The 12,969-nt window shown below is 29.1% G+C and overlaps 1 protein-coding gene across 1 annotated transcript in view; it reads right to left on the minus strand.

The window, feature by feature from the left end:
* Positions 1–825: 825 nt before the first annotated feature.
* Positions 826–12,969, minus strand: part of LOC100161992 (neuroendocrine convertase 1-like) — a 22,783-nt gene continuing 10,639 nt past the window's right edge. Inside the window, exons 6-11 of the mRNA XM_008187731.3 lie at positions 7,710–7,922; positions 4,703–4,803; positions 3,592–3,810; positions 2,199–2,359; positions 1,990–2,123; positions 826–1,188 (exon numbers count right to left, since the gene is read on the minus strand). Coding sequence (XP_008185953.1) covers positions 1,102–1,188; positions 1,990–2,123; positions 2,199–2,359; positions 3,592–3,810; positions 4,703–4,803; positions 7,710–7,922 — 915 coding nt within the window. The 3' untranslated portion in view covers positions 826–1,101. The remainder of the gene's footprint in view (positions 1,189–1,989; positions 2,124–2,198; positions 2,360–3,591; positions 3,811–4,702; positions 4,804–7,709; positions 7,923–12,969) is intronic.

The raw sequence follows: 12,969 nt of genomic DNA on the forward strand, positions 1-12,969 counted from the left end.
CATTTTTAATATAGACATACTAGTACTTTATTAACTGAATGAAATCAATTGATATCACACCAGGTAATAGGTATACAGAATATTATTACAGAAGTATGACATACATAATCATACAGTTTGTCTGTCTGTGATTAGTACTCAGTACTTTATTATAACAAGACAATCAAGATGGATAGTTACCTATATGATTAATACAAACAATTTAACTTACACTGTTTACAAGACTATAGCGTGTATTGGTGGGTGGGTGGGTGGGTGTTTGTGCAAATCTATGTCTTGCTGAACTCGAAAAATATGTCTGTGCGCCACTGGGCCTGCAGTCACGTCAACAACAGCAGGCAATCTCAAGACCACTGTCCATGCCGGGGTCAGTCCACCATATCCACGAAACTTGCGTACAATTTATATACATTCACACAGATCAATAAAATATGTAACGCGATTACAATAAATTAAACTGCCGAGTTTATATTATTACACGAAGCAGTCCGCCGACAGGCGGTGCGCCGTTTCAGTTTATTATTATAAATTATGATACACCAACACAATATTATACAAAATAATGTTATTTTATACCGTTGTTTAATAATGTAGAAACCATCGTATAGTTTCAAAATGTTTATGATTGAATTGATGTTTTATTAAACGGTATGATTTTTTTTTTTAAATTTAAAGTTACTCTCAGCAGCGGCGGCCTTTGGGAGTAAAAGTTATTAAAATTGTTACAAAACTTCAATTTGGTGTGTTTAAAATCAAAAATAGGTACACTGTTTATGACAATAAAAAAAATAATATAAAAATATAACACGATACGCTACAACAATTTATTTTACATATTAAAAAAAAAACTTTAGACGTGTTTATTGTAATAGATAGTATGCTTTATATATTATTTGAAATGCCTATCGTTCTTGACAGCGTAAATGAAAATACAGTGATATAATATGTCCAGACAAATATCATAACACAAATGATATATTCATCAGATTTACTTTAAACATTATATGTATACTTGCATAATATTTTCACTAAAATATATAGTATAATAATATAATATACATTAAATAATTAAAATTCTTTAAAATTATCCGAGTTTGTCTGTTAATTGTAAGGATTTTCTTTAGTTCCATGCATTATTAATCTAAGTTTTTCCACTGAGCCAGTTAACCCGGTGAATAATTTAGAAGTCTAAAAAATTAAAATTTAGCCACGTATAAATTATATATGCCTATGCTATACATATAACGCCTACATATATATTACAAAAAGCACAAGTGCTTTTAAAATAAATTACCGGCCTAAGCCTGTTCTTAGTATGTTAAAAATAATGTATGATAATTAGTGACACAATTAATTTTATTTTTGTTACTGGATAGGTACTTACCACTGGAAATATTATTATTTCATATTAGGTTTTTTTTTGCTTTTCGCATAATCGCCATACCTAATACTTTTATTTTCTAACGAACCATGGTTATGTACAATTACACAATAAAACTTATATTTTTAACATAGGGTTATAGAAATGAGACATTTAAAATAAAACCTAAATCTAGCAATGGAAAAAATTAATAAATTATCATGAAAAATAACATGACTTAAACGTGTCTAATTCGTTGTTAAAACATTAAAAAGGTGTTGAAAATTTTATGAAATTGAGTTAAAGTTTATTACAAAATTAAGACATTAAGATATGTGATAACTTTTATGTATTTTTCAAGTTATTTATTATTTTATTTTATCTCTAGTACGTTTCAGAGTTAATTACAGTGATTATAACACAACAACCATTCTTTTGAAAATAACTATCCACCTACAATAGAAATTCGTTTAAAATATTTTTTGTACCTACGCCATATTTTCGTTACTTGGAAATATACTGTAAAGTTAGTGTGACTTCTATTGTCACTATCTAATTCACTATTGTTTTTTTTACTATTGTTATTATTACTCGTTAAAACTAGAATGATAGTCCTGAACTATAATTACTTCATCTTTGACAATAACCGTCCACTTCCCAGATGGATTTTCGCCCCAAAATTGCAATGATTTTATTTTCCATTCAAAAAATCCCCCGTTTGACTCGTCTAAGGGTCGTGGCTCCATCATTTTGCACGTGGTGTCTAGAAATATCACAATTCCATAGAATATCAATGGTTTTATATAGACGTTCATACGTGCAGGGCGTTAATGCTTACTTTTTGGTGATTGTAGATCTATTTCGACCATACCGCGTTTTGGATACCGAATGGTCACACATAGTTGTACGTGCTCTAAATATCTGATGTATCCGTTACAGCCATTCGTTATTACCGTGGACACAAATTTTGAGACTCGGCCAAAATGTTTATATTTTTTACTAAAGAGTAAAGCTTATATCATTTCAACATTTAAAATGTATGCAATGTACATATGCAATACTTGTTACTATTACATTAGTGTGTTATTTTACTTATTCGATATTATTTATTTTGTTTTGTTTTATAAATTACATGTTTATTTTAATTTTAAATATATGATGCCTGACACGAGAATAAAAAAACATTTAAAATAGTAGGTATAATATTATTTATTACGATGTTATACTATACCTACACTAAGTATTGTAAACCTTAAATAATTATTTTATTTTACTTTTGTTTTTGCTTAAATGTAATTTCACTAATACCTATAACATCAATACTAGGTTACTACTATTTTTATTTAATGAATTTAATGATTAAGGAAATCTTACTAATTTGTATTACTTTTATAATAAATATATACAATAACAATTAATTATAAGGTTTGCACTTATTTAAATTTTAAAAAAGTAATAATTAAGAATTTAATCTGTTTACCCTAAGACATACGCTGCAGTAATTTACCAATTCAACAAACATTTATTAAATTCAATATTAAAAAAATAATTAATAATTTAATGTGGGTTACATGCTTACAGCCTACAAGAGTAACTTACGTATATTAAAAAAACAGAAGTTACAATATTTAGATCGTGTATGTAGTCATATACGTTTTTCCGAGATTGCAACCAATATCAGGGATTCCTGAGAAGGGACATTCCAAGAGATTTGTAGCTGCACCAACTTAATACATACCTACCTAAACGTCTACATAAATAAAATAATACTGCAGTAGAACGCTGTTTATCACAACGTTGGCTATCTGAACACCAAAATAATTAAATTTAAAAATATATAATGAACAATTTCCAAAGTTATTTATTTGTTAATAATACCTAGGTAGCTGTTTTAAATACATGAGTACATTTTTTACTACCTCTTCAAAGCTTGTAATTCGTTAAATTAAAAAAATAAAAATAAAATCTAGAAAGAAAATACTAAACGAATTTATTATCTACATTATGATAAAGAAATATTTCCATTTGAAAATAATAAATATTATTTATACAATTTATTATGGTTCAAAATGTTGGTGGTGTCAAAGAAAAAAGAAAAATTAGATTCCTAATTGAACTTATAATATATAAATATACCATGTCTCTAAAACTGTCTTACCCGTCTAACTGTAAGTAGTACTAAAAGTATTAGGAGGTATGTATTTCTTATTAATAAATGTTGTATGACTTACGGGATTTGGAAATTTTTAACACAAATACTTTTCTCTGGTACGGTTTTCCAGCCAATAGCTTCTTTCACTAACTTATAGGCGTTTAATAATCCAAAACCGAACTGGGGATTAAAGTCGAATCCTGCTGCGTTAGTGGACCAACCGGAGTTTTTCAACAGAGGTGCAACTTCACAGTTCCTTACCAATAAATGTTGCACGTCTCTCCACGTCAGATTGCCACTATACTGGCCAACAATAAGAAAAATCATTTACAAAATATGTCACGAGTTTACACACGCAGACTATTAAAAATATAATTTATTAGACGGACTAAGTACTCTAGAGGTTATGTGTTTTTTTTTTATTAGAAAATCGATCCATAAATACGATATTAATACATTATAATATGACACTTAGGCAAATCATGCATAGTAAATATATTATGCCTATCTGCATACAGGTATGCCAAAGCGTCGAATAGAATAATCATCATTATTATTATTATTATTATTATTATTGTAGTTTAGTATCAAAAGCAAATAACAATATTTACTAACTTCACCATACTTAAAGCAATCATACATAGATCTCACACAAAATATCACACACACACACATATTAATAGAGAAATCATAATGGTAATAATATTAAATCTAAACCTAAGTTTTTTGGCAAAATTAAAAACGTGTTTTTTTTTTGAGGATTTATACCGTTGGATATTTAATTAAAAACTGAATTAAATTGTTTAGTTTTATCGTGAGTGAAAACTGTAAATCCAAATAATTTGTATTTGATCTATTTAAATTTAAAGAGATTTTCATTTAATTATTTTAAAATGTGATCTTCAAATAGATATCCTATACATAGGCACGTCTATACAATATAATATTTGTTAATTTGATAATATGTTTCATACGTACTTACAAACGTACACAACATATTTTAAATTATGAAATATAATTGTTTTTTCTGAGTAGGTAAATATTAAAAAAACTTGTATCAGATGCGAATGCTTTCAACATTACTTATTTCGAATAAATCTGTCCAATAAATACCCACAAAATAAATATTTTTCTTCTTTGCCGTAATATTGAAAATCAATACATTTAAATTTAAAAATAAGAACATTTACTTGGCTTCGAGAGCTAAAGCTATAACTCCTGCTGCTAGCGGAGCTGCGGCTGATGTGCCAGTATGTGAAAGCGTGCATGTATTATTGATATCCGACGTAACCTGGAGGATATTAAACAAGCAAAACAATTTTAGTTTACTACCTATTCATAATATTAAATTAACGAATGTATATTGTATACCAAACAATCAATCCGTATTTGTTTCTATTGTATGTCATAATATAAATTTAAATAAAGATATATTTTTTTAAAAATCACTCGATCTAATATTATGATGGATGTATTCATATAGGATAATTTGGTAAAAATATTACTTTCATTATGTCGATTTATCTGAATGAACAATAAGCACAATATTATTATCAAACTATCAGTGGCTCATAAATGTCAATACTAGTTTAGTTCTATAGATTTTATATTTTGAAGGGTATATTATTAAAGTATTATTAAAATATTTAGTTATGTAAATATTATACCTTAATAATTGATGTGCCCATTTATAGATAATAATAATTAATTACACACAATAAAACGTCTGAAATATTTCGACAAGACAGCTTTGTTTAATACCATTGAGAGAGGTATAATGACATAATATATATATTCAATATAATTAATATATAAGACTCATAGTGGTATTGACGTAGTGTTTAACATTTGTATTTAACAAATGAAATTGAATTTAACAAACAATTTAACATTTATGTTTATACATTTTTAAAAAAACAAGCACAACACAAATTTCCGTAAAACGATTTGAACGTTCTTCATTCAACTATTATAGAAGTTCGGTATTTTATATTATGATCAAAACTGATATCCATTCTCATATTTTCCATGAATATATAAATATATTATAATGCACGTATACAGTTATCGTAATTCAACGCATTATTGGGAATCCATACAAGCCATCTGATTAACTTTAAGTTTGTTTCATTTCTATTTTCATATTTTCTTTAAGGTTTTAACAAGATTAACGACTGTTTAATCGTGAAATGGTATATTTTCTTCGCCTAAAAGACCCTTGATTCAAAATGGCTGAGCCATTTTGAGTCCATTACATCCTTTTAAAATTTCTCCCAACTTGATCGAGTTCGACGTGTCATTTCCCAAACTAAAACCGTTTACTAATGCATATAATCAACTTCACTTAAGACCTTTGTCAATTAACAATCCAACGTGTTAATAATAATTTAAATTATTTTACTTAGTCGTACAATGATTAGATTATTCTTCTGACTGGCTCGCCGAGTTCCCCCTACTACCCCTCTCTTGAGTACTATATTATGTATTGTTCCAAAAGAGGACAGCGGTAGGTTCCAAGTGGCCACCGGTTTTCGTTCTGCGAAGCGCCACCTCCCGCCTACTGTCTGACACGGCAATGACATATTATTATTATTCAATACATACAATGGTAGAGCCATCATTCAACTGGCTGGACATCAAATATATTCGAATAGCCGTAATACAGATCATTAAAAATGTGTTAGCATATTATTGTTATTATGGTATAGCCGCGGAGTATGGATGATATATACATTATCATCTATTATTCTGTGGCATTGCGGTGACTTTAATCGGTATCATTGTAATTCGGTATAATAATATGCACATCGGAACTTTTCCGTTTTCGGGTGTATGCGTGATTAACTTAGTTATTGGTACCGTGCGCGGTAGTGGCCCGGTGGAGGGGGAAAATAAGGATTCGTGCTTCCACGGCCGTCAGTTAACGTGCGCAGAACTGGTACATATTATTCTATTTTGAAACAGAGTATATTATAATGTCGTTCTCTCTAACCACGCCGATCACTATCCAATAACTATAAAAAAAATAAAATCAGTCAGCCACCTCGACCTATGTATCTGAATATCTCATTATTTTATAATTATAGATCTAGAGTCTATACGACCCAGTTACTTAATGTTTTAAAAATTATTAACATTTTTTTTAATAGATTTCAATATTTCAACCATTAAAACGTTACACGCATAATCGTTTTTAACGCATTAATACACTTTTTTACTAAACATAATAATGTGCTTCTAAAATATTCGTTCGAAGCATCTATCTCGTTTATGACGTTCATTACGTCATGTACAATACATCGCCGTTTTTTTTTTCTTATTAAAGATACCATGTTTCGATTTATGTTATAGTATAAAGCAAATTAATGTGGGAGACTAAAATATACCCGAGCTTAATGATTTGACTTATCTACTGCAAAAAGTGAACAAAAACAATGTCAATTTTCCCCGACTTTCCCTTTGTTCGCAGCCTTTTAAATTTAACCATCACCCCCGAGAGTATATTAAAATATTATCTCTACGTTAAATTGCAGTAGGTATATTATATATGAGTATAAATGTAATATAAAGTATATGATTAAACATTTTTTTTTTTACTTGCAAATAACAAATTAAAAGCGTTACGTTCAATAAAATACAACTTAATATAATATATTATGCTATATGCATAATATATACACGTATGCTGCAAGTACATGCAATATCGCATAAGATTTTGATTTTTGGATCGCTTTGGTAAAAAAAAATATCGCTTTATATTTTATAATATTATGTATATTGCACTATATGGCACAAGTCACATATTATATAGGTTAAACGATAAAATATCGTTCAACTCATGTTTCTATAGCGTTATCACGTTTGAAATAATTTTTTCGATTTACATAATTTTACGGGTACACGAGTGCGTGTGTGTACTATACAATACAATAATATATACTAATACTACCTATATAAAATATATTTTATATACCTATAAGCTGTGACAGGACTATTTAACGAATTCTCATTACAAATGTTTTCATATAGGTATGTTGAATAGCCGTGTTTCACCCTGTATTATAGTACCTACATAATAATATATTGATACATCATAATATCATCTACGTGTAAATGAAAAACCATTCCTACATAGGCATTATAAATTATTATATTGTCACGCGTGTCTGATGTTGTACCTGTCGTTATCGCACTTACGATTTTGACACCATTATCCAGGCCACCGGAATAAGCAGTTGCTATGACGGCGGCACATCTCTCGGCGTACTCGGGAGCTGTACCTTCCATAGTGACACTGCTAATAGCCACTGTGTGAATGTTTCCCACGTAGCCGTCCGATGCGCAATTGTCAAACAGCATACGACCATTGCCCGACGCGAATACGTATATTGAACCTTTGCCGTTTCGACCCTTAACATATAAAACAAAACAAAAAAAATCGACGGCATATTTATATACCGCAACAAAGCCTGGGTTTATAATATTATTATTGTCCGATTGAATTATTATTACGGTGGATTAAGCGATAGTTGAACGACGACATCAGTGCGGGAGAGAATTAAAACCGCACTATATAGCAGTCGAATCGAAATTCAAAGTTGATCATATTATATTATTGTATTTTAACGCATTTCAAGGGTGAAACATAACTGTGTAAATCCATGTTAATGCTCGCGGATAGACTACGTGACAACCGAATTGAACCCGCAATCGAATTTCGTCCGGATTTATTTTATGTGATTTTGATTTTATTTTTTTATTGTTAAACCATATTTTACTCACGTCATCACCAACCAACGCACAGCATATACTATATTATTATACTCACTATAGATATCTATTACAATATTATAACATGATATTATACTAAGAGTTCGATGTATATTAAATAAACATATTATTTATTTAGTATACAGAGACGTATTCAGAATTTCCACGTACAGGTGCTAATTTGTTTTTCTCCCATGAGAAGGGGAGGGGCTTGGACCATTTTTTTAAAAGCCAATTTTTTATGGTAGAAATATATTGTGTTTGTAACTTTGTGTATAATAATATTATGTTCATTAATTAAATATAAAATTTAATTTAACGAAGAAAAATAAACACATCAAGGATCGTGATCACGGCCTCTGCAAGACTCGGTGCCGTTCAGCTTATAACAAAGTTAATAAAAATATTCATCAAAATTAAAATATATTTTTTTTTTAAATTATCAGCTTAAATATGTCTTCATATAAGAAAGTAACACCCACTTCTCAGAGCCATTTTCGAACAGCACTTAAAAATCCTTGGCCTAACAATGAAATCACTCTAAAAACTCAATCTAAATCCACATAAAAAGCTGTATAATGGATAATATTAATATGTTAAATTTGAATGTAGTGTTTGTGTGTGAAAACACTTTTTATATCAGAAAAAATGCTTCCATTGTCATTATCGAGATTTGTTTTTATGTATAAAATTGAATATAGTTTATTCTTAAGGTGGGGAGGGGGGATGGAGTTATAAGTAAAAAATCCAAATCATTATAATGATATTTTTTAAACTGACAATAGTTATTGATAGTTTTCCGTAGTTTTCTCTAAAATAACTAGACAATTCGGAAGAAAAAAACGTAATAATATGTACAATCCAGTGTTGTTAAGGAACGCATTCCTGGAATTGATTCCTTTTTAGAAGAACGAATGAAGGAATAAATTCCATTCTTTTTTAAAGGAATAGGAACGTGAATCAAATCCTTATTTTTAGGAATAGGAACGTAAATATTATAATTCTTTTGTTCTCTTCGGAAAAGTGTAAAAAAACATTTGGGGGAGAAAAATTTTGTATTTTTGTTTACTTATTACGTTATTAACCTATTAAAAAAAATATTGATAAAGCTACCAATTTTTTATTCACATATGACTGTGTTCTGATTAGTAATAATAACTAATAAATTTATAAATTTATAATAACTAATAACTCATGAACCACGAAGAACGAGGAAAAGAATGAGTTCCTTTTTCATAGGAACTAGGAATTGGACGAGTTCTTTTTGACATTAAATGAACGAGGAACTGAACGAATTCCTATTTATACTAAAGGAACGAGGAATTGAACGAATTCCTATGTAAAATAAATTTTAACAACACTGGTAGGTACAATCCATCATGTATCATTAAATGTTCTACATAATATAATTATTGATTATCTTTATTTATTTAAATTAAATATATAAGACAACTTGTCTCCTTTTACTATGGAATACCGAAAAAAAAATAAGAAAAAAATAATAAACATATATATTATAACCAGCCTGTTTTTCCGAATAAAATATATAATACAAATACTTAGTGGGTATTTTTTTCAACAAAACTTTTTAAACCCGGGAGATTACTATTGATCTTATCGAAACCTCCGTAGCCTCTGTTCTATTCATGATTTTAGATACATATAATATATTAAACACAATCAGTTTACGGTTCATTGTGTTAAGACACTGAAATATTTTTTTTCTAAATCACTGAATTATATTATATTTCTGACATATTTCACGGAAATTCTACCAATAATCGCCAAAATATCACCAAGCTTTCGGCTTTCGTTTTGGAAATGTGACTATAGTTTATTATTTACGCTACGATGCGATAACTCTATTAGCCGGGCAGGTAATTTAACGACCGAATAGTGAACATCGACGGTCAAACACTGAACATAGTGTACGTGTAGTGTATAGGTACCTATTTTATGTACGATATGTATTCATACAAACATATTAATATTATATTTTATGTCCATAATATATATACATCGGAAATCAAGTGGAGCTTACCTAATATGATTTGTGAAGCCAGCTAAAACATAATATTATATGATATTATGTTTACGAACCCAATGTTTTACAAAAAAAAAAAAATTATTTTAAAAACCAAATTATTATTAGTTAGTAAAAGTTGATTAACACAGCTCGAGGGTCGAATCAATACATCGTCGTTTAAATAACCTATAACTATCCGTAATTTTTTTTGATAATAATATACTTATCTATAATTTGTTTTACGGTGTAATTTTCACTTGTCGCGTAAATCATCTATTACTAACTCAATTTGTACATCCTAGACGATGTACACAACGTGTATTGCAAAAACCCGAATAAAATTACGATTTTCAGCTTTCATTGAGTACCTATATACAACAGTACCTAAATCCTAGCACTAACAATTAAAACCTAGCTTTACCTATTGATCGCAGGGATGAATTTTTAAACGTCACCGACGTTGCTGTTTTAGAACGACTACAACTAATACACATACACTGTTATACGATACGACATAGGTACATGGTTTGTGTGTAATAATATTTCGGCCATAAAAACAATTCGGTCAATCGCAGACCCACGCAGGATGAGGCCTTTCTCCGGGGACCACGGGTATTTGGGTGTCCGCCAACGGTGCAGAACTTCTACTGACTATATACTGTACGGTATTTAGGTGTACAACTCGTAAACGCGTAATAATATATTATATAACGGAGAGGGCCGTTTTCCCGTGGATTAAAAATAAAAACGTATAATATCGTCGCGTAGTCGTGCCACATAGACGAATCACGTCACGGACTCCGGTCGCATAGTATACGACCACGGCTGGTAAATGGTAATAATAATAATTATTATAATAATTGTTTCTCGAATGTTGCGAGTGATACCGCGGCGGCAATATTGCAGTGATTGATTACTATTTCCCGTGGTTTTCTCCTCCTGGCAATCGATTAGTACTTCGTGCCATGGAACTCGCGATGACGATGACGCCCTCGTATTATAGTTCGGGATCCAGATTAAGTGATGATTTTAGTACAATGCATATCGTGTAGTGAACACATACGATGAAGCGTCACACGAGTATTATATCGGTATACTAATTTATAATATGCCGAGGTAATGGAATTTATATTATCCTACCGTCGACCCGACATCCAATTGCAAATCTCAATAGGACACTTTGCGCAAACGAGATGTCATGATGCGCAGAGCGATCCATTAAACACGCGCACACAGATTTTAAAAAACCTTGTCAGTTGTCACACGACAATAATATTACCTATGTATTCGACATATAATAATATTTTCAAATTTAATATTTTGTGATTACAAATACTATTTAAAATCACATAAGTAGGTACAGTGTATTATATTTTAATGGAAAAATTAATATATGATATAAAGAAATATACAAAGTACGAAAATAATTCTGATATGTATTTCATAAGAAAAAATAATTAAAAAAACATAATATCTCAAAGGAATATGAACAACAAAGCTATTTATGTAATAAAACGTCAAAAACCAAAATACCTATAAAAATGTAAAACAAAGTACTCCAGAGGAAATATTACGGTATACATGAAAATGTTTCTATATTAACCAAGTGTTATATCGAAATTATTAAATTACCTACTTTATTGAAAACATTAAATCTAACATTCAAGCAGACAGCCTATAATATACGTAATAATTATTCACCAATAATATACGTATTGTTGTGTATGTATTATAGGTACTAGGTACAAACTACAAATATTATGAAGTGATCAATTTGGAAGTGGCTAAGTTAATTTAATTCAATTAAATTGCCTTTAAGTATCATATGATACCCCTCTGTTATCACTTATGAAAATAATTTCATAAAATCGTATAAAATTGAGAATTATTATCATAACCTAAATGATTACACGATAATATTCGTAACGTTTCGTATAACGTTCCAAACATCAAATCAACACTGAGCTTTTTTATTTTCTGTTATCAGTTGTTATCAGTGGTCTTATCAATTTAATTCATGTATGAAGAGGTTAAAAGTTTAAAGTTTACAAAAAAAAATTAACTAGATAAGTTTAATGTTGAGGTAGAAAATAAAATTAACTTAGTTAAAAACATTTATTTTTAGTTACAATATTTTAAGTCATAAACTGTCTAATATTTTGATTTACACAAACATTTACCAAGACGTTAAACACTGTGAATAAAATAAAATAATTATAATACATAATTACAAAATAAATGGCCAAAATCGAAAAAGAGCAATGAATCAGTATACTCCATACTGTCTAGCCGGTTCCGAATGGCGAAAATAAAATTAACTATAAAAAGTTAAGATACAACAATAACAATGTTAACTGAATAATTGAATAAGTCAAAAACATAAATAATTAAATAGTAAAATTAAAAAAATAACTTCTTAACAAGTTAATGCCCATCTTGCAATTTGGTTTCTTGTTTACTGCGAAATTAATAGTCATAATAATATATTAAATACACTTAATATCTTATACGATGTACATGCATTATTCACCTACGATTAATTATTCAACACATTGTTTAGATGGATCATATTATAATAGCAAAGACAAATGTGAACATATGAAAAATTATCATTCAAACAACGATAACTTTCATAACTTTACGTATGATATCAGCTAGGCA

The sequence above is a fragment of the Acyrthosiphon pisum genome, chromosome A1 (assembly GCF_005508785.2).
Source record: "Acyrthosiphon pisum isolate AL4f chromosome A1, pea_aphid_22Mar2018_4r6ur, whole genome shotgun sequence".
Taxonomy (NCBI): domain Eukaryota; kingdom Metazoa; phylum Arthropoda; class Insecta; order Hemiptera; family Aphididae; genus Acyrthosiphon; species Acyrthosiphon pisum.